This window comes from Vanacampus margaritifer, chromosome 2, assembly GCF_051991255.1.
Source record: "Vanacampus margaritifer isolate UIUO_Vmar chromosome 2, RoL_Vmar_1.0, whole genome shotgun sequence".
Taxonomy (NCBI): domain Eukaryota; kingdom Metazoa; phylum Chordata; class Actinopteri; order Syngnathiformes; family Syngnathidae; genus Vanacampus; species Vanacampus margaritifer.
The window spans coordinates 36420598-36443745 of NC_135433.1; the positions used below are offsets into that span (position 1 = coordinate 36420598).

General features: G+C 38.5%; 1 protein-coding gene and 6 non-coding genes across 7 annotated transcripts; 1 reads left to right on the forward strand and 6 right to left on the reverse strand.

Annotated features, from left to right (window-relative positions):
* Positions 1 to 33: 33 nt before the first annotated feature.
* trnah-gug (transfer RNA histidin (anticodon GUG)) lies at positions 34 to 105 on the reverse strand. The gene has a single exon. It is a non-coding gene; the product is annotated as a tRNA-His (tRNA).
* Positions 106 to 561: 456 nt separating this feature from the next.
* Positions 562 to 634, reverse strand: trnar-acg (transfer RNA arginine (anticodon ACG)). The gene has a single exon. It is a non-coding gene; the product is annotated as a tRNA-Arg (tRNA).
* A 644-nt stretch (positions 635 to 1278) lies between these two features.
* trnah-gug (transfer RNA histidin (anticodon GUG)) lies at positions 1279 to 1350 on the reverse strand. Its single transcript has one exon. It is a non-coding gene; the product is annotated as a tRNA-His (tRNA).
* Positions 1351 to 1805: 455 nt separating this feature from the next.
* Positions 1806 to 1878, reverse strand: trnar-acg (transfer RNA arginine (anticodon ACG)). The gene has a single exon. It is a non-coding gene; the product is annotated as a tRNA-Arg (tRNA).
* Positions 1879 to 3421: 1543 nt separating this feature from the next.
* Positions 3422 to 3493, reverse strand: trnah-gug (transfer RNA histidin (anticodon GUG)). Its single transcript has one exon. It is a non-coding gene; the product is annotated as a tRNA-His (tRNA).
* A 1357-nt stretch (positions 3494 to 4850) lies between these two features.
* trnah-gug (transfer RNA histidin (anticodon GUG)) lies at positions 4851 to 4922 on the reverse strand. The gene has a single exon. It is a non-coding gene; the product is annotated as a tRNA-His (tRNA).
* An 11477-nt stretch (positions 4923 to 16399) lies between these two features.
* Positions 16400 to 23148, forward strand: bag1 (BCL2 associated athanogene 1). The gene is made up of 7 exons (XM_077559757.1): positions 16400 to 16546; positions 17872 to 18000; positions 18071 to 18153; positions 18217 to 18330; positions 20295 to 20402; positions 21446 to 21508; positions 21585 to 23148. Exons 1-7 carry the CDS (start codon positions 16510 to 16512, stop codon positions 21672 to 21674), a joined length of 624 nt encoding a protein of 207 aa, XP_077415883.1. The 5' UTR covers positions 16400 to 16509; the 3' UTR covers positions 21675 to 23148.

Sequence of the window (23148 nt, forward strand, 5' to 3'; positions counted from 1 at the left end):
AAAAAAAAAAAAACTTATGCAGAGTGCTGAGTTTGCCGTGACCCGGATTTGAACCGGGGTTGCTGCGACCACAACGCAGAGTACTAACCACTATACGATCACGGCCCACAAGTCTTTGCCCATCTAGTGGAAAAAAATTGCCTATCGCTTTTATTTGCGGCTATCGACCCTAGGAAACATTCAAGTTGCTGAACCAGGACTACTGTGAAACAATGTCAAATGAATGTCCTGGGCATAAAATTGTCTTCCAGTGCGCCTTGTAACTGATACAATTCATAAATGTTGGACACCAAATCAGTGGAAATGCAGTTTTTTTAGCGCAGCCTGGAGATTGCATCTACCTTTCACTGTTTTAGTAAGATTATCAAGTGGAAAAGTTAAAACAAACCTGGAACTAAACACTGCGCAAATTAGAAGTAATAGATACTTGAGGTGAGAAATTATTAGAAGATACCTTTTCCGTCTTCAAAATATTGCGTCAGTTTGCGCTCCCTAAGAAATATCAGGTGAACAGATGTAACATAGCAGTTTTAGATCAGGCTTACCATAAACAAAGAGAGTTGAGCTAGCCAGGAGTTGAACCTAGAATCTTCTGATCCGTAGTCAGACACGTTATCCATTGCGCCACTAGCCTCTTAAAGGAAGGTGATCTTCTGTAAGCTACAGTGGCGGATTGTCACTGTTACGCAAAGGGAAGGCTTTCATGTCAATAAGAAGTAAAAAAAAAAACTTATGCAGAGTGCTGAGTTTGCCGTGACCCAGATTTGAACCAGAGTTGCTGCGACCACAACGTTGTAACTGATACAATTCATAAATGTTGGACACCAATTCAGTGGAAATGCAGTTTTTTTAGCGCAGCCTGGAGATTGCATCTACCTTTCACTGTTTTAGTAAGATTATCAAGTGGAAAAGTTAAAACAAACCTGGAACTAAACACTGCGCAAATTAGAAGTAATAGATACTTGAGGTGAGAAAACATTGGAAGATACCTTTTCCATCTTCAAAATATTGCGTCAGTTTCCGCTCCCTAAGAAATATCAGGTGAACAGATGTAATATAGCAGTTTTAGATCAGGCTTACCATAAACAAAGAGAGTTGAGCTAGCCAGGAGTTGAACCTAGAATCTTCGGATCCGTAGGCAGACGCGTTATCCATTGCGCCACTAACCCCTTAAAACGAGGTGATCTTCTGTAAACTACATTGGTGTATTATCACTGTTACCCAAAGGGAAGGCTTTCATGTCAATAAGAAGTAAAAAAAAAAAACTTATGCAGAGTTTGCCGTGACCCGGATTTGAACCGGGGTTGCTGCGACCACAACGCAGAGTACTAACCACTATACGATCACGGCCCACAAGTCTTTGCCCATCTAGTGGATAAAATTGCCTATCGCTTTTACTTGCGGCCATCGACCCTAGGAAACATTCAAGTTGCTGAACCAGGACTACTGTGAAACAATGTCAAATGAATGTCCTGGGCATAAAATTGTCTTCCAGTGCGCCTTGTAACTGATACAATTCATAAATGTTGGACACCAATTCAGTGGAAATGCAGTTTTTTTAGCGCAGCCTGGAGATTGCATCTACCTTTCACTGTTTTAGTAAGATTATCAAGTGGAAAAGTTAAAACAAACCTGGAACTAAACACTGCGCAAATTAGCAGTAATAGATACTTGAGGTGAGAAAACATTAGAAGATACCTTTTCCATCTTCAAAATATTGCGTCAGTTTGCGCTCCCTAAGAAATATCAGGTGAACAGATGTAACATAGCAGTTTTAGATCAGGCTTACCATAAACAAAGAGAGTTGAGCTAGCCAGGAGTTGAACCTAGAATCTTCTGATCCGTAGTCAGACGCGTTATCCATTGCGCCACTAGCCCCTTAAAGAAAGGTGATCTTCTGTAAGCTACAGTGGCGGATTGTCACTGTTACGCAAAGGGAAGGCTTTCATGTCAATAAGAAGTAAAAAAAAAAAAACTTTTGCAGAGTGCTGAGTTTGCCGTGACCCGGATTTGAACCGGGGTTGCTGCGACCACAACGCAGAGTACTAACCACTATACGATCACTGCCCACAAGTCTTTGCCCATCTAGTGGATAAAATTGCCTATCGCTTTTATTTGCGGCCATCGACCCTAGGAAACATTCAAGTTGCTGAACCAGGACTACTGTGAAACAATGTCAAATGAATGTCCTGGGTATAAAATTGTCTTCCAGTGCGCCTTGTAACTGATACAATTCATAAATGTTGGACACCAATTCAGTGGAAATGCAGTTTTTTTTAGCGCAGCCTGGAGATTGCATCTACCTTTTACTGTTTTAGTAAGATTATCAAGTGGAAAAGTTAAATTAAACCTGAAACTAAACACTGCGCAAATTAGAACTGATACTTGAGGTGAGAAAACATTGGAAGATACCTTTTCCATCTTCAAAATATTGCGTCAGTTTGCGCTCCCTAAGAAATATCAGGTGAACTGATGTAACATAGCAGTTTTAGATCAGGCTTACCATAAACAAAGAGAGTTGAGCTAGCCAGGAGTTGAACCTAGAATCTTCGGATCCGTAGTCAGACGCGTTATCCATTGCGCCACTAACCCCTTAAAACAAGGTGATCTTCTGTAAACTACATTGGTGTATTATCACTGTTACCCAAAGGGAAGGCTTTCATGTCAATAATAAGTAAAAAAAAAAAACTTATGCAGAGTTTGCCGTGACCCGGATTTGAACTGGGGTTGCTGCGACCACAACGCAGAGTACTAACCACTATACGATCACGGCCCACAAGTCTTTGCCCATCTAGTGGATAAAATTGCCTATCGCTTTTACTTGCGGCCATCGACCCTAGGAAACATTCAAGTTGCTGAACCAGGACTACTGTGAAACAATGTCAAATGAATGTCCTGGGCATAAAATTGTCTTCCAGTGCGCCTTGTAACTGATACAATTCATAAATGTTGGACACCAATTCAGTGGAAATGCAGTTTTTTTAGCGCAGCCTGGAGATTGCATCTACCTTTCACTGTTTTAGTAAGATTATCAAGTGGAAAAGTTAAAACAAACCTGGAACTAAACACTGCGCAAATTAGCAGTAATAGATACTTGAGGTGAGAAAACATTAGAAGATACCTTTTCCATCTTCAAAATATTGCGTCAGTTTGCGCTCCCTAAGAAATATCAGGTGAACAGATGTAACATAGCAGTTTTAGATCAGGCTTACCATAAACAAAGAGAGTTGAGCTAGCCAGGAGTTGAACCTAGAATCTTCTGATCCGTTGTCAGACACATTATCCACTGCACCACTAGTCCCTTAAAGCAAGGTGATCTTCTGTAAGCTACATTGGTGGATTATCACTGTTACGCAAAGGGAAGGCTTTCATGTCAATAAGAAGTAAAACAAAAAAAAAAACTTATGCAGAGTGCTGAGTTTGCCGTGACCCGGATTTGAACCGGGGTTGCTGCGACCACAACGCAGAGTACTAACCACTATACGATCACGGCCCACAAGTCTTTGCCCATCTAGTGGATAAAATTGCCTATCGCTTTTATTTGCGGCCATCGACCCTAGGAAACATTCAAGTTGCTGAACCAGGACTACTGTGAAACAATGTCAAATGAATGTCCTGGGCATAAAATTGTCTTCCAGGACGCCTTGTAACTGATACAATTCATAAATGTTGGACACCAATTCAGTGGAATCGCAGTTTTTTTAGCGCAGCCTGGAGATTGCATCTACCTTTCACTGTTTTAGTAAGATTATCAAGTGGAAAAGTTAAAACAAACCTGGAACTAAACACTGCGCAAATTAGAAGTAATAGATACTTGAGGTGAGAAAACATTGGAAGATACCTTTTCCATCTTCAAAATATTGCGTCAGTTTGCGCTCCCTAAGAAATATCAGGTGAACTGATGTAACATAGCAGTTTTAGATCAGGCTTACCATAAACAAAGAGAGTTGAGCTAGCCAGGAGTTGAACCTAGAATCTTCGGATCCGTAGTCAGACGCGTTATCCATTGCGCCACTAACCCCTTAAAACAAGGTGATCTTCTGTAAACTACATTGGTGTATTATCACTGTTACCCAAAGGGAAGGCTTTCATGTCAATAAGAAGTAAAAAAAAAAAACTTATGCAGAGTTTGCCGTGACCCGGATTTGAACTGGGGTTGCTGCGACCACAACGCAGAGTACTAACCACTATACGATCACGGCCCACAAGTCTTTGCCCATCTAGTGGATAAAATTGCCTATCGCTTTTACTTGCGGCCATCGACCCTAGGAAACATTCAAGTTGCTGAACCAGGACTACTGTGAAACAATGTCAAATGAATGTCCTGGGCATAAAATTGTCTTCCAGTGCGCCTTGTAACTGATACAATTCATAAATGTTGGACACCAATTCAGTGGAAATGCAGTTTTTTTAGCGCAGCCTGGAGATTGCATCTACCTTTCACTGTTTTAGTAAGATTATCAAGTGGAAAAGTTAAAACAAACCTGGAACTAAACACTGCGCAAATTAGCAGTAATAGATACTTGAGGTGAGAAAACATTAGAAGATACCTTTTCCATCTTCAAAATATTGCGTCAGTTTGCGCTCCCTAAGAAATATCAGGTGAACAGATGTAACATAGCAGTTTTAGATCAGGCTTACCATAAACAAAGAGAGTTGAGCTAGCCAGGAGTTGAACCTAGAATCTTCTGATCCGTTGTCAGACACATTATCCACTGCACCACTAGTCCCTTAAAGCAAGGTGATCTTCTGTAAGCTACATTGGTGGATTATCACTGTTACGCAAAGGGAAGGCTTTCATGTCAATAAGAAGTAAAACAAAAAAAAAATCTTATGCAGAGTGCTGAGTTTGCCGTGACCCGGATTTGAACCGGGGTTGCTGCGACCACAACGCAGAGTACTAACCACTATACGATCACGGCCCACAAGTCTTTGCCCATCTAGTGGATAAAATTGCCTATCGCTTTTATTTGCGGCCATCGACCCTAGGAAACATTCAAGTTGCTGAACCAGGACTACTGTGAAACAATGTCAAATGAATGTCCTGGGCATAAAATTGTCTTCCAGGACGCCTTGTAACTGATACAATTCATAAATGTTGGACACCAATTCAGTGGAATCGCAGTTTTTTTAGCGCAGCCTGGAGATTGCATCTACCTTTCACTGTTTTAGTAAGATTATCAAGTGAAAAGTTAAAACAAACCTGGAACTAAACACTGCGCAAATTAGAAGTAATAGATACTTGAGGTGAGAAAACATTGGAAGATACCTTTTCCATCTTCAAAATATTGCGTCAGTTTGCGCTCCCTAAGAAATATCAGGTAAACAGATGTAACATAGCAGTTTTAGATCAGTTTTACCATAAACAAAGAGAGATGAACTAACCAGGAGTCAAACCTAGAATCTTCTGATCTGTAGTCAGACACGTTATCCATTGCGCCAGGTGCTGAAGAGCTACATTCGACGCTCTGAAATTCCACCTGTTTAAGTGAAGCAATTGGAGTCTAATGAATGTCCAGAGATCTCTGACCTTTTTTTATTAAATCATTTTTGCAAAGGTGTTTTTTCTTACATTAAATCTGTCTTCAAGTTTTCAAACACGCGAAGAGGACAAAATAATTTTATTCCTCTTTCAAATGGTGAACCCCGACGTAGAACGACGTTTTATAGCGGTGCGTTCACAGACGAATGGAACTCCCGGCCACATTAATCAAGGTAAGTGGACACTTTATCCACGTTTTAGGAGTTCTGTCTGTCTGAGAGCGCTGCGGCTGGTAATTTCATCTTGCAAAATTATATTGAAGATAGAATTTGTGTAAGAAAAATAGTGATAAATTTTGAAGTCGTTTGGTTGTACGCGAAGTCCCAGATTTTGGATTTTACCACGGTGTTTGAACTGTACACGTACGTGGTGACGTAAGCATTGTATTCGGAAATGCCGTCACGTTGTTGGGTAATGCGCTAAAATGAAATGAAGATGAAATAAGGTCGCGCTGAGGTGGCAAACAGACATAAATTAAATGTCTAAGATTCTTGGAAGGAATTAGAGTAAGATTATGGATCGAAGCAGCGGATAAATCGCCCGCTGGTAGTACATCGTAATAGGTTCCTTGAATGAATTGCAAACAGACGTAAATTAGAGGTCTAAGATTCTTGGGTGGAATTAGGAAGATTATGATTGACACAATGGCTAGATCGCCCGCTGTGAAGATATCGATAATAGATCCTTGAATGATGGATTATTTTGCTCAGCGCAGATGAGGATTCTGCACAATTGAACCAAACAATTGTGAACAGACAGGCTGAAATAGACGTACAAATTTCATTGACAAAGATGATACGCTATTAAAATGGCGAGAGACTGCTTCATGATTGATTAAAAGCAGTATAGCGTAACGCTACGATGGTGCGTTACGATGGATTTGCACAATTGAATCAAATAATTGTGGCATTCAGGCTGCAAACAGTATTAATTACGGAAAACACATGGCAGTCTCTTTATAATAAGGCCTGCCTCAAAGTTGGAAACAACGCTTCGCTCCTTGCAGCCGAGAGACTGCTTCTTGATTGACTTAAAGCAGTATTTATTATTTTAGGAGGAGATCATGATATTTGTTTGTCTTATATGTTTTGTCTTGTGATACAATAATCGGACGTCACGGTTATTCTTAAAGGGACCGCGAGGAGATATGTTGTTGACTAATTCTGTTATAAGTGAGACGTCACTTCATTTCTTTTTTCAATAATGATATAAAATGTAATTAATATTGAACAACGGGACTTGATTATATTGTGAAAAAGGTTGGTTTATTCTAATAAGATATGTAATCTGTTCGATGGTTTCAAAGGCGGCAGTTTAACTTTGTATTTCCGTAAACGCCGACAAAGTATTAGAAAAAGTATTAGAGTTATATGTATTTTAATATAGAGGAAAATCCCGGACGTAACTTTAAGAAAAGTGTATTAAATAATGATTACTGCTGAAATGTTGCTTTGCAAATAAAACAGCTGTATAATACAAATTTACATAATAAAATAAATGAAACCGTTTAATAAACGCTGAACGGGATAAATTAATTGGACGGTAATATTACTAATAACATCTCCAAACGATTAATGTTGATCATCTGGCATCACAGCACATGCGATAATATAGCGACCTAATACAAATCGAACGAATAACAACACATAAAAATGGAGGAGACATTTGATTTTAATGTGCAGGATATTGTGAAAAGGTGGTTTGCGTAATGTTGAAATAGAAGGGAAGAGTACGTCTTAATGAAAAAAGGTTCAAATGGGGGAGAACAGATAAGATAGGAAGTACATGAATGGTATTCAGAAGGGACAGAGTTTTCAATAAGGTGTGCACATTTTGAAAAAGCGGGGCTACTTAATATAATTGCTATGACTCATTTTGACCGCCAGATGTCCCCCTTTTTCAAATTAAAAATGCCAAGAGCAAATCAACTAATGTAAAGAGGTATATATTTAAAAAAAAAATTTGGATTGTTATTAGATGACATATTTCAGCCATATTTTTCTTATTTTAATAATAATAATAATTAATTAAAAATGAATAATTTGGATGGCAACTAATGTGGAATATTTTGTTATAAGATGATTGTTTCTTCTATTGTAATTTTGCTTATGCGCGAGAACATTATTTAATTTTGAATATCTTTTCAGAATCAGGAGCCACACCCATTAAAGACGGGATTCCCACCAAAGTGCCATATTCCGGTTCTGGGGATGAAGTAATGTGTTAATTATAATTTAAAAAGGGGCTATAAATGTTTATAAGTAGAAAAATAATTTTAATTTGTCCTCACATATTTAACCTTTGAATTCGACATTTGAAGTCCCATTTCAGAATTGAAGTAGGATACCCTGGAAGATTGGACCGTTCCATGAGGAGCCATCTGGGAGGATAACATTTTTGACATAATTTGAGGTGCTATGAAATTAAAAAATAATTTGTGCTTTGATGTTTGACTAAAAAAGCAGACTAGGCGTTTCTTGAAAATATTAATTGAAAACTACACACTTGTTAATTGACTATGTATTATATTCGTATATTTTTAGAGCAAAGCTATCCTTTCTTATCTTAAGTATCATTTATGAAGGTATGCAAAACATATTAAATTAAATATTGTAAACCATAACAAATATTGACATATAATTAGCAATTATTTAAAATTGTAAACTTTTGTTGTTTTACATTATTTTTATTATTTTTATTGTTAATTAATAAATTATTTTTTATTTTTTATTTTATTTTATTTTATTTTATTTATTTATATAAAGCAGGATTTTATTATTTCGACTTTTACTGATATGTCATCACCTGATAATGTTGGGGCAGATTTTAATAAGTTTCACAGAGTGTCGTTCATTGGTCGGGATTGCTGTTTCAAGTGTGGACGTTCTGGACACTGGGCCAGTGCTTGCAGACAGCACTCACGGGCAAAAGCACATGAGAAAAAAGACGAGCACCTTGTTGTTACGCCCTCCACGGGTATTGCATCACCTAATGTTGTGAGAGATCGCGTTGTGTTCCAGCCACGTCCTTTTGCGGGTCGAAATGAATGCTACAGATGTGGTCAAACTGGCCACTGGACAAAAGAATGCCGACAGCAGCCACATGATATCTGGAGCAAAGGCCGCGGACAGCAGAATGATCATGACCTCCATCAACAACATGTTCGCGGCTTCTATCAACATGAACAATATGGGCGGGGCTACTACCACCAGCAGTGGGGGCGTGGTTTAAGTATGCGGGCATCATCACAACAATACTTGCCCTTTTTCCCTAAACAGCACTACCCAGCGCCACCTGATGGAAAGTTTCCACAATGACTGCACCCTGAACTCACATGCAAAAGTCTTAAATGAAAAAACTGCTCCAATGCTTCCTTAATGCATTCTTGCGTCCCGAACTGTCCTGTGAAAAAACTGTTCCACTACGCTGGTGACTCAGCCCCCACCAACAATGTTCCCTTGAGTTAGTGATACCAGACCATATGATGTGATACTGACTGTTTACACTGCACTCTATATTTTTGATAGATATAAGGTGATAACATTTACAGTAAAACATTTCGTAAATATAACGAACTGATTGACAACACTCTATACACACAGATTTATTATATTTAAAAACTTTTGATGTTTATTTTGATTTGATCTGATTTGTTTATCTCTGTCTATTTTAAAACAGTCAGCTTTTAGGACAAACATCAACAAGGGGGACTAGCAAGCTTAATGGTAACATTAAAACTAAGGGCAACTTTATGTATTAATAATAATTGATGGATTGGCTGAAAACTGAGATTCTTTGTAAAATTCATTGGCTTAAGCTACAATATTTTTATAGTACAAAAGATAATACAGGTAAATTTCGTGTGGTTTCAGAAATTGAAAAGAGCTAATGTGAATAAAGATAAGATAAAATTTATTTCAATCTTAATTATATTTTACGCTTATTGAATTTAGTCTTTTAATATTTTTCTTTTGAAATTTGAATAGTTGCTTGGGGCGCTTTGTCGAATTTACTGGTTAAATGTAAAATTTTACCCCTTTTTAAACAAAAAGCAAGCAAAATTTATTTACTGCAGAACTTGTATATTATTAGAGTCTGAAAAATTCTCTAAGTCGATTTTTTTCAGATGGGGGAATTATTGGTCGGTCTGGGTATACCGTTGCGAAGGACACAAACAGTCCATGTTGAATTAAAATAAAGATAAAATTAAAAGTTAGTCTTAATGTGATAATTATAGATAGTCCGTGAGAATGAATTTTACAGGAGGACAATTGGGGATTTCCTTGACCATGGAGAAGGAGTAAGTTTTGGCAGAGACGGCGAAAATAAGGTGAATATGTTCCATTTCTATTTTTCCCTGGGGCCCTGGGGTTAGATGTTATTTTTTGATTTTATTTGTTGGCGAAAGTTGCATTTATTTAATGGCTTGAAGCACATTCATGCCATATCTATAACAATAAATATTATAATAAAACATTCCAATAATCATTACATTCTGTAAACAAAATTGGCCTCGTCAGATTTGAACTGGCTAAGATTTAAATTTTTTGCATTTATGAATGTGCTCAGGTCATTAAAAGTCAGCCAAAGGCTGGATCCTAATTGAATGCCACAACAAACAGAATTTTTTCCCACAGGACAGGCCTACAGAACTTTACTAACATTTACTAACTCCTAACTAATAACACTACCAAAATGCTCTTTCAAAAAGAAGGGATGTGAATAAATGTTTATTAGTGACTAATGAAAATGTCCTGCACCCAGATGAGGTGATGGAAAGGTCAACCTGGTCCAGTCCACGGGGCACCTGGTTCCACATCTTGCCTATTAGACAGGCCCGGGGTCCGCCTTCTGCTCAACCCCCACCTTCAGGAGCGAGCCACCAGACGTGCCAGCTGAGAGGCCATTCAACTGCTTCCAGTTTCCACCAGACGATCTAAGGATTACCCAATGGAGAGAGGAGGAATGTGTCCCTTTTCCGGGGCGTTCCACAAAGAATGAGTCACACCTTGGGCCCGGTGATCATCTCTGGCAGTTGATGTGGGTTCTAAAAGAGCTGAAGGATCCATCCATCCATCCATTCCCTTGACCGCTTGTCCTCACAAGGATTGTGAGGGTACTGGAGCCTATCCCAACTGGCTTCGGGCAGTAGGCGGGGTGCAACTTGAACAGGTTGCCAGCCAATCGCAAAGCTGAAGGACTCGGTTTGAAAAAACAAACGCAAGAACGAAAACGGAACTGACAAACGTCAACAAAAACTTCCCTAGCCCAAACGACAACAAGTCTTCAATCGCGTCTCCAATTGCACGTACATAACGACACTCTTTCTCATACTGACTGTCAATTTGCTATTTCTGGGATCCCCCACCACAATTTTTTAACATAATCACAACACATTGTCTTCATATATGATATGCTTATTTTACTGAAAAAAAAATATTTTAATGAATCACATTGTTTTGACATATGACTGACCTCCTCTCCTGCAAAAAATAATGTTTTCATTTTTCTCTTCTTATGTTGCACCTGCCATTGCGATGATAAAGATCCCGCTGGAATCCTTTGTGTAAAAATGTTTAAATATTTAGTTATTGGGCTTTATTTAAAAAAGCCCAAAGGGCGGACTGATAGATATTGTAACATTTTTAATACTTCATTTCATATATTAACCATTGTTACACATTATTAACATTTTAATTCTTTATATTAACCTTGTCGAAATGTTTTGTGTCCTGTGCAGAGCAGATGGTGTTGATTTCGGTATAATCTGACCTTAAGCTGGGACATACTATTTAGTCTAAAAAAGTTCCTTCTCAGCGCTTTGTGCGAAAACACATTTAGTCCTTGAGAACAGAATCTGTTTCGAACACGCACTCCTGACTCATCGCTCATGGAAAAGTACCCAGAGAGTATGTTTTGTCTACAAATGAAAGAGAGGCGGTCGGTTTTAACTATAAGAAGCCATTGTACACGCGGAAGAGCTACATTCGACGCTCTGAAATTCCACCTGTTTAAGTTAAGCAATTGGAGTCTGTAATGAATGTCCAGAGATCTCTGACCTTTTTTTATTAAATCATTTTTGCAAAGGTGTTTTTTCTTACATTAAATCTGTCTTCAAGTTTTCGAACACGCAAAGAGGACAAAATAATTTTATTCCTCTTTCAGTTGCTGCGACCACAACGCAGAGTACTAACCACTATACGATCACAGACCACAAGTTTTTTTCCATCTAGTGGATAAAATTGTCTCGCTTATATTTGCGGCCATCGACCTTAGGAAACATTCAGGCTGCTGAACCAGGACTACTGTGAAACAATGTCAAATGAATGTCCTGGGCATAAAATTGTCTTCCAGTGCGCCTTGTAACTGATACAATTCATAAATGTTGGACACCAATTCAGTGGAAATGCAGTTTTTTTAGCGCAGCCGGGAGATTGCATCTACCTTTTACTGTTTTACTAAGAAGATCATGTGGAAAAGTTAAAACAAACCTGGAACTAAATACTGCGCAAATTAGAAGTAACAGATACTTGAGGTGAGAAAACATTAGAAGATACCTTTTCCATCTTAAAAATATTGCGTGAGTTCGCGCTCCCTAAGAAATATCAGGTGAACAGATGTAACATAGCAGTTTTAGATCACGTTTACCATAAACAAAGAGAGTTTAAGCTAGCCAGGAGTCACACCTAGAATCTTCTGATCCGTAGTGAGACGCTTTATCCATTGCCCCACTAGCCCCTTAAAGCAAGGTGATCTTCTGTAAGCTACAGTGGCAGATTGTCACTGTTACGCAAAAGGAAGGCTTTCATGTCAATTAGCAGTAAAAAAAAAAAAAAAAACTTATGCAGAGTGTTGAGTTTGCCGTGACCCGGATTTGAACCGGGGTTGCTGCGACCACAACACAAAGTACTAACCACAATAAGATCACGGCCCACAAGGCTTTGCCCATCTAGTGGATAAAATTTTCTATCCCTGATATTTGCTGCCATCGACCCTGGGAAACGGTCAGGCTGCTGATGCAGGACTACTGTCAAACTATGTCAAATGCATGTCCTGGGCATAAAATTGTCTTCCAGTGCGCCTTGAAACTGATACTGAATTCATAAATGTTGGACACCAATTCAGTGGAAATGCATTTTTTTTAGCGCAGCCTGGAGATTGCATCTACTTTTTACTGTTTTAGTAAGAACTTCATGTTGCGTTGTTTACTTTAAAGCAAAGTTTTTGTTGTAAATGTGTAAAAGTCTAAACTCTCACTCTCACTCTCACTCTCACTCTCACTCTCACTCTCACTCTCACTCTCACTCTCACTCTCACTCTCTTTCTCTTTCTCTTTCTCTCTCTCTCTCTCTCTCTCTCTCTCTCTCTCTCTATATATATATATATACAAACAGGCGATTCTTGGATCAGAGGCTTAGGGGTGCTATAAAGACATTTAGGGGTACTTCGGTACTACAACGGGGGGTTATGTGATAGGTAGCTTGTCGTGGTTTGGGGTTACTTGCCGCTCCAAAAATTGCATGGGAAGTCAGTGAGTAAACCGAATCTAATAAAAGTTATGCAAAGGAGAAAAGGACTTAAAATAAAAACATATCCCAACCCTAATTTCTTGAGAAGGGTACTCTTTTTGATACAACAGCTCCTCAACATACGCATCGACAGAATGCATGTTTTTGGAGCAAACTAGCTCCCCACAGTTTACAGTGAGAATTATCTAAAATGAACCTTGGCCTTGGGAGGCATGGCGGCTGACTGGTTAGCACGTCCGCCTACCAGTGACGAGGACGTGAGATCGAGTCCGGGCTTTGGCCTTCCTGCGCCGGAGTTTGCATGTTCTACCTCTGCTTGCGTAGGTTTTCTCTGGGTACTCTGGTTTCCTGCCACATTCCAAAGACAAGGATGGCAGTTTGATTGAACACTCCAAATTTTTCATAGGTGTGATTGTGAGTGTGGATGGTTGTTTGTCTCTTGTGCCCTGCGATTGGCTGGCAACCAGTTCAGGGTGTACCCCGCCTACCGCCTGAAGCCAGCTGGGATAGGCTCCTGCGACCCTTGTGAGGACAGGTGGTTAAGAAAATGGATGGATGGACCTTGGACTTGTTTCTGATATTTTCTTTTAAATGAAGCACACAACATATAAAATATGTTAACAGACATTAACTTAATACAGAATGATTGCTTTTTGACTATACCTGTCTGTACTATGTTATAAAAACACACATCAAAAAAACAAATGTGCTTGAATCTACAAAATAATAATGCATGTACAAGTCTGTGAATGGGTGAAGTACAGACACATATAAAACATATGAACAAAACAAATTTACTTCAGCACTGTTTGTGTCTGCCTTCTTATATCCTGTCTTTAATACAAATACTTCAAAATTTAGTTTTTGTTTGCTGAGAAACAATCTTATGTCCAAGACCTACTCCATGAGACTAGTTTTTTTTTCTGTGCAGAGACACACACCACACACGCACGCCACACACGTTATAGTAAGCTAGCCACTGTGCACCGGTCTTTTTCAAGAATTGATTATTTTCTTACAAATAACTCTATTGCTGATAAAACTGTTACAAAAATACATCCTATTATTATTATTAGCGACCATGCACCAGTCTCCCTTTCCCTACAAGTTGATTATACCTTTAAACCACCACCGACATGGCGGTTTAACATCTCACTGCTAAACGACGCAGAGTTTGACAAAATTATATAAATTATAGCCATACGGCTAAATGTTTCCAGTTGTTGGACTCAGCCGTTACAAAATTTTACTGGAATAAAAAAAAAGCAAAGATTAGTCTATCTACTTTTCAGAAAAGTAAATCCAAAGGTGGTCTAGAGCCACCAAATTTTATGTACTACTATATAGCTAACCAGCTACAATATATCGTTCTATGGGCACAACCCAACAGAGACACTAACTGTTGGCTGGAACTAGAACAGAAGGATTGTAATAACCTCAGACTTCGAGATTTACTCTTTATTACAACATCGATTAAGCGACATGATTGTTTTAAAAACCCAATGATTTCCGCCACCGTGACTGCCTGGTGGAAGGCACTAGAATTGACAAAAGCCCAAGTGGAGCCCTGTGGGCTCTCTCCCCTATGGCATAACCCGACTTTCGAATTAACAACCAACCGTTTTATCTAGGTGTGTGGGAGCAGAAAGGAATTACACATCTCCACCATCTCTTCTCAGATAATATGTTTATATCATATACATCCTTGCTCCAAAAATACAATATAAAAAACGGAAATTTTTTACATTATCTACAAGTTAAAAATATGATAAAGAAAAAAATTCCAACACTTCGGGGTACGCTCCAACCGCCTGTTTTAGCTAAAGATATTAACAAGCTTTCTCCGACAACAAAAAAACTTTCAAAAATATATAAGTTACTTTCATATACTGATAAAATGTCTTTACCGATCTCGAAATGGGAGACAGACTTGTCTATAGCACCGGAATCTGACTTTTGGATTCAAGTTTGTGAAAACGCATTTAAAATGGCAAAACACACAAATTTACAACTTATCCAATATAAAATTATTCACAGAACATACATTACTCAATATATGATTAAGAAAATGGGACTCTCAGACTCCGACATTTGTCTCCAATGTTTACAAAACACTACAGACACTTATATTCATGCTTTATGGTTATGTACTCCGGTTATGTATTTCTGGACTAAAGTCTTAGAAAAACTTTCCGCTATTTTGGACTGTAGGATACCTTTATCTCCAAACTTGTGTTTGCTAGGTGACCTAACAACAGCTGACTTACCACATAAACAATTTCAATCTACACTTGTAGCCCTTACTATCGCTAAAAAAACAATTCTTGTTAACTGGAAAAATAAACAAACTCTGAATATCGACCAATGGTCTAACCTCCTCATAATCACATTTTAATGGAAAAAATATCTGCCTCAAATAAAAACCAAATATCAAAATTTATAGAAACATGGTCTACGTATATAGAATTTTTTAACCTAATTCTGGTTACTTAATTCTGTCTGTTAGCGAGAGCCACTACATCGTGATAACTTACATTGATGTTTCTGCATTTGGCAATTTATTATTATATTATATTATTAGTATGGGATTTTTTTTTAATGGGCTTTAGGTGAACTGATGAATACACACACGCACGCACGCACATGCACATGCTCACCCACATACAAAAAAAAAAAAAAATATATATATATATATATATATATATATATATATATATATATATGTGTGTGTGTATGTATATATATGTATATATATTTAAAGAAAAAAAAAACTTTTATTTATTTATTTATTTTTTTAAAAAGGAGAGCAATGATGATGTCAAATCGAATGAACAATACTGAGCTCTAAAGAAGAAGAATATATATATATATATATATATATATATATAGTAAGCTAGCCAATAGCAGTACAACAGACATTAATATTAACACTTGTTTCCCTCATTAGCACGTAGCAACATGATTGAGGAGCAAAAAAGCAGACGCGCTCCGCTGGTCTGCTTGTAAGCAGGGGAGGGGTCGAGGTGGATCAAACCATTTTCAATCAAATGGGGGATGTACTGTATTTTTGCTGTTTAAATATCACTTTTAAATTCTATGGTTTTATATATGTATATATTATAGCTATAAGTTTCTAGCTTGGTAAAAAGAACACACAGTAAAAATATATGTATGTAATCTAAAAAATTAGCGGTGCTATTGTTGTTCTTCTTCCAAAATTGCCTAAATACGCGTATATATATATATATATATATATATATATATATATATATATATATATATATATACATACATCGTTTTCATTGTCGTTTCAACTAAATCACTTATTCGATAAGGAGGTGTGGTGAACTGCTTCTGGTTTTAACCGGAAGTAGTTAGCTTGCAAATAGCTTTTAGCAAACTTCATGACGCTTTTCATGTAAACGACGATATTTAAACATGTCGGCGCAAGCTATCACCGTGATAGTCGCTTACGGTAATATCTTTCAATTTCAATTTTCAGTAGATATTCGAAAGGAAGAATTATGTGGGGTGAATAACAGTCGTTGGAGACGACAAATTGGCTAGATTACATAATAGTGCACTGAGTGTGCACGGGAGCCATGTGAACTACTCCTACTCCTATATTGTACATGCCTTGTTGATGGTAGCAATAGAGATACCTTAAGAGCGGAGGAGAAAGATACTGACATGCAAAGCAAGGTCTTAGGGAAAGAATGGAGGGTGACATGGGAACGAAAACAAATGAGTACAAAAGAAATATGTATTATAGCTACATTCGGAAGATGGATGGATAGGTAGATGCACGGATGGATGCAATTTATACAATGCAAGAGGTGTGGCAGATGCACTTTGAAAGGACATAACTTGTGGTACCATTGAGAAAAGGAGAGGGTAAAAGCATTGTGAGGAAGAAAGGGTTGGACATATGGCAAAAAAAGATGGGAAAGGGAAAAGAAAGGAACGCAATTTAAAAATATAATATTAAAAAATCATTAATATTAAAAATATGTAAGCATTGAAAATTAATAAAACAGGAAGTGATTATGACAAGACTCAGGGTCGGTCATATGCGAATGAATGATGTGATGTATATGTCATTGGGAAAAAGGATTCTGAGGAGTGTGAGAGATGTGGTGTTAGAGAAACCGTAGAACATGTTTTTATGCATTGTGAAAGGTTCACGTCGGAGAGAGAGAGAGACAGACAGAAATGGAGTGTGCGAGCAGTACCCCATGAATGGACAGTGGGTGGTATACTTGGGGCTGTGGGAAAAAGTGGTTTGTAATCTCAGATCTGGCTTTCCTGTATGGAATTGGCATGTTCTCACCGTGCTTGCATTATTTTTTTCCAGATACTCCAGCTTTCTCCCACATTCCAAAAACATTCAGTTTTATTGGAGACTCTAAATCATAGGTGTCAACACTCCCGTCCGTCCCCGAGGGCCCCAGTCCTGCAGGTTTTGGAGGTTTCAGATCAGCTGATCATATATCAGCTGTGTTGGAGAACGGAAACATCCAAAACCTGCAGGACTGCGGCCCTCCAGGACCGGAGTTTGACACCTATGCTCTAAATTGTCCATAGGTTTCAATTTAAGTGTGAATGGTTTGCCTTGATGTGCCCTCTCAACCAGTCCAGGATGTACCCCGCCTCTGGCAAAATAAATGTTAGAGAAATATGCATCAGGGTAGGGATAGATATTCCTATGCTCACCTCCTGGCTCCTAATATGGACAAACACAATACAAACGGATGCGTGGCTTGATGTTTTTTTATTATTATTGCCAATATCCCACTCCAGGTTCTACGAAGCACAGCATCGCGGTGACCAGTCAGGAGGATGGCAAGAGTCCCACTGTCAAAGACCTATCAGATTGTCTCACTCGGGTTACCGGAGTCCCTTCGGCCTCGCAGAAGCTCATCTTCAAGGGTAAGAGTTGCTTTTTGGATGGCTGTCGGTGCAATTGTTTGCCCACATTGGAATTCTGTTGACGTTCCAGGGAAGTCGCTAAAGGACATGGAGCAAACATTGTCCAGCTATGGGATCAAGGACGGATGCAAGCTCATGATGATTGGAAAGCGGGTGAGACCTTTGAACTTCCTGTATGTGTATGTAAATGTGTGTAAAGGCGGACTTTGCCAACAGAATAGTCCTGAGGAGGAAGGTGAGCTGAAGAAGCTGAAAGACATCGAAAAATCGGTGGAGCAGATGGCAAAAAAGCTGGAGAAAGTCGACGGGGAGTTGACTGGACTCAAGAATGTAGGTTCCTTTGGCTTGTTTGCATTTGTTTTGTTCTGTTTGTTGTTCTGTTTAGCATAAAAGTACCAAGGAGTATTAACTCTTTGACTGCCAGACGTTTTCAGAAAAGGGATGCTGTTAGTGCCAGCCGATTTAAGCATTTTGACTGATCTTTCAAGGTCCACAGAAAATTTTGTGTTTGGACTGTGGAAACACACATACTACCAAATGAAAGATTGAACTCTCATTTTTCATCAGAAAAAAAGTTTGTTTCTACCTTATTCCGTTTTTCAGTAATCAACAATAGAAAATGGTTAGTTTCACCCAAATGCTCTGTTTTGAAACAAAATACGGAGAAATCAAGCTTTTTGTGAAACGATATTATTTCATGCACTCTAGTGAATTTGACACCTTTTTTTTCCATGAATGATGCCACAAACACCTAAACAGTGCTTTACTTCTGTAAAACACTACCACCAACAATGAAAAAGTGTTTTTTGATAGCAAAATACGTTTATTTACATTCAACAGAGTAACAATTTGACAAAACAATTTGGCAAACTTTGACAAAATTTGACAAATTTACAAATGTGTGCAACCGTGGTACTATTTACAATTGTGTGGATGTTTCAAATACAGTTTTTCTTTTTGTAACACTCCCCTGCGTGCAAGTGGACGCAGCAGGATTTGCACAACAGTTTAGTTTCACTGCGATGGCTCCTTCGCGTGCAGACGATACACTTTCTTGCCGGCCTTTTTTTCCGGGGAATAGCAAGTATATACTGCAGTGTGTGTTTGGCCATGTTGCCATCAAGTCTACTCTCAGGTTCATGATACAGTGACATTACGGTGGTGTTACGTCTGGCTTCCTCATTGTCCTTCAGTTCCTATACCGGGTGGTTGATCCATCTTATCCGCTCCATTCATGGTGACATCGTAGTCCATAACCAGTGTCTTCTCCGTGATCAGACTGTACCCACTCCTCCGATGAATATGCATTGGACTCGGGGCACTCTTCGTCGTCCGATTGAATGTCCGCCTGAGCAGAAGTGCTCGGTTGTGCTCCGCGTTTTCCGGCGTTAACATCGCTAGCCGGTGAGGCTTTATGACGTGATCATAGCCGCCGCGTCAACGCTTCCAACTTCAGCGTCAACCTCGAAGTCACCATCATCATCTTCGTCGTCATCAATGTGCTCTTTAGCATTGGTCGATGCTTTTCGTCTTTGAAAAAAATGCTCAAGCATGAGCTGCTTGCAAACGGTCGCCATTATGGCTTCCTCAGCCATTCTCCCCTCAACACTCTAGCTCCGCCTCACGTCTTCTACTGACACCTACCCAATCTTGTCCAAAGAGAGTCATCGCTGCAATCTAGGGGCCAAAAATTGGCATTATACTAACTAGATCTGCTTGATACTTTCAGCACAGCTGGCCAAGGCTTTCCTCCACCCGTTTCCCCCCCAAAAAAAAAAACAAAACTTGGTGAACGTCTTTTAACGTCTTTTAACGTCTTTGGCGCTCCTCCGTAGGATTTTACTAAACGTTATTTAACGTTTTTGGCAGTCAAAGAGTTAACATTCTGCTTAAAATACATAAAAACGAACGTATAAAGTGGAACAGGAAACAGGCTTGAGGAGCAACACATGGAAGACAGGATGGACATTCAAGGAGGGAGGTAGCTTAAGCCTAACCACACAGGGTTAATGAATCGCTCAATGACATAAGGACCACTAAATCTTGGTGCAAGCTTCATGGAGTCCAACTGGAGTGGGAGGCCACGGGAAAACAAAGTTTCAAGAAAAAAGTAGTGTAGTGTTTTTTAGATAGATTAATATGACCAACTTTTATATCTCAAATACACTTTATTTTTTTCTGATAAGCTTTCAACTTTAATCTTAATATTTTTTTTCTTTACAGTGTGTCCCTAAATTCTCCCTTGTATAAAATGCTTAGTAACTTCCTACTCATTTTTTTCCCATTTAAACCAGGGCTTCCTGGCCAAAGATCTTCAGGCCGACGCTCTGGGCAAACTGGACCACAGAGTGAAAGTCGCGGCTGAGCAGTTTATGAAGATCCTGGAGCAGATCGATGCTCTGGTAATCTCTTTCACCCTTACAAAAAAATAAAATAATAATAGTAGTATGGTGTTGCCCTTGACTTGTGAGTTTAATTCAAGCCGTGACCATGTTCATAACTCAAAATCTCAAATCATCTTTCTCCACTGAAATTAATGGAAATGCCATTAATCTGTCAGAGTTCCCCATGAAGCACAACAAAATATTTTTGATCAATGGAGAAAATGTCTTTGCACAGCCGCCAGCAGTCAGGTGCTGGTGGGCAGCAGGGACTTATGTATGGAAACAAGAGAAAAAGAATCCCCTGCACACTAACTAGGACTTCACTTAACAAATTTATTTGAGGGGAAACAACGCATTAAATATTTTTAATGTGTTCTTTTTTTATTAAGTAAAGACCATTGTACAGTATTGTTCATTATAAAAACATATAATATTAACATATTGTAATAGAATGTAAAGAATCAGACAGTTTGTACATTATAATTAAGTGGGCATTGTGCTGCTCATTCTGCTGTGCACACCTTGGCCACAAGGGGCAGTATAATACATGCACACATGCTACATGAAGATTTGTTGATAACACAGCAGACCGTCACAAAATAGCTGCAATAATATTCATCAAAAAGATCAATTTCAATGTTTGTTTCGTTAGCACGTCTATTTTCTAGCATTAAGCCAGCAGACATTCGTTAGACAAAGTCAGTGTGGTTTCGATAATAATTAGTACACAATGTGTAATTCTCTTTGTTTTAAGCACTTGCCCCTTCTTTTTTCTTTTTTTTTTAAAATTGTTTTCTACCTGTCAAAATCCTGCTTGTTGTGCTGTTCACTTTCACTATAGCTAGTGCTTGTAACTCACATTTTTGCTTGCAACTCAAGACAAAAAAAATCGGCCACATGACTGCGCCTGCCTCAAAAACTCGCAAATCACGCCGCTAGTTGTCGCGGTATGGCTGTAGCAGTTTTATGCAACCTCAGAGGCGATTTTTTAATTTTATTATTTGAGTACAATTTCGAGTTGTGGACCAAAAAAACTAAAGTGTGTGACTTGTTGCCCTCAGAGCATCCCGGAGAACTTCAACGACTGTCGTCAGAAGAAAAAGGTTCTCGTGAAGACAGTGCAGGTGAGTGCTCCACTTCATTTCCTCCACTAGCCAACAAATCCCTACCACTGTTGCTGACAAAATATCTTCACATCAGGACTTCTTGGCCCAGTGTGACAAGATGGAGGCTTGCATATCAGACCACCTGACAAAGATCCAGTCTAAAAATCTGGCCCTGGCGGATTGAAGACATATCAATACTGTTGTTATTGCTCTGTGAGCAAATACTGTGCTGTGTACAGAGCGCACCTCCGTTATCTCTATTTATTACTACAGTGGTGCCTTGAGATACGAGTAACCTGACTTACAAGTTGTTCCAGAGACAAGCTGTCATTCAGACTTTTTTTTTTTAATTAATCGATAATTATTTTGGATAATTAAACATTTAGAGGCCTTGTTTTTTAACTCTTTTACTGCCACACGTTATTCATAAAACAACCCCAACAGTGCCAGACGATTTCAGGCAAACAGAATATTGTGTGCTCTGACTACATAAACATGGTGGGTAGCAAATGAATTGCGATCCATTCTTTCATGAGAAAAACTTCATTCCGTTCTTCAGTAATCACCATTTTCTCAATAGGTAATTTGAGTGACATTGAGCGAAAATATAAGGAAAAATAAGCTCTTTGTGAAAAGATACATTTTCTGCACAACAGTGACTTTGACGCTAATATTTTTTGTTCAGTGACGCTCTGTGAATTAGATTGAATGCAACAAAGGCTTTGATCCTTCACGTCATCCTTGAAAATGTTCTATTTCATCAGATTCGTTATTTTCTCAGTGTAATTCCATACAACCGGGAGCCCATTGAAAAGAGATACAATGCTGCCATCTGCTGGCCATAATTAGTGGGTGTTTTGGGATTTTACAACCCCAATGGCAAGGCAGCGCTTCACTGACGTTACCCTGCCCATTTGAGAGAGAAAAAACATAGTAAACGTCAATTAACGTTTTTGGCAGCATTCATTTGGATTTTAGTATACGTCATTAAACGTTTTTGGCGGTAAAAGAGTTAAGATTGTCCAGATTCTTGGAATTCGAGCCTCTCAACAGTAAATAGTGTAATAAATAACTAGTTTGAATCAGAAAATTGGTTTGGATTTAAAAGATGCGAGTGAATCGAATACAATCATTCCACTTTAAAATTGAACCGTCTTTGAGTCGTATATATTCCCATGTATAGAGATAAATTTTGAATCATCATTTGTTGGTTTGTTGGAGAGATGTACACCCTACATTCTCAATAAAGTGATGGAAATTAAAACATTTTTATTAAAACTCAGATTTATTGATTAATTGACAAAATAAACTAGATTAATCAATTAAAATAATTATTAACTTAATTAATTCATAAAAAGAACCATATGACAAAAACATTTTTGACGGGGGTAGGCTGAAATGGATTTATAGCATTTCAATTTATGTCAATGGGGAAAGATGATTTGAGTGATTAAGAGTTATGGGCGTGGTCACGGAACAAATAAAACTCACATCTCAAGGCGACACTGTAGCGTGTCCGGTTAGCTTTGAATGATTGTAGTGTACTTTACGTCAACATGATTTTCATTATCCCAGCTTTAACCTGTGCGTCATATTGCAATGAACGTGATACTCAGTGGACAGTGATGTGTTTCTAATTAAAATGATTACAACACAAA

Bases quoted from the DNA above. Each gene is read 5' to 3' on its own strand.
- bag1 (XM_077559757.1), top strand. From the start codon at position 16,510: ATGTCGGCGCAAGCTATCACCGTGATAGTCGCTTACG. The intron at 16,547-17,871 runs GTAATATCTTTC...ATCCCACTCCAG, and splicing joins CACCGTGATAGTCGCTTACG to GTTCTACGAAGCACAGCATC. The intron at 18,001-18,070 runs GTAAGAGTTGCT...TTGACGTTCCAG, and splicing joins GCAGAAGCTCATCTTCAAGG to GGAAGTCGCTAAAGGACATG.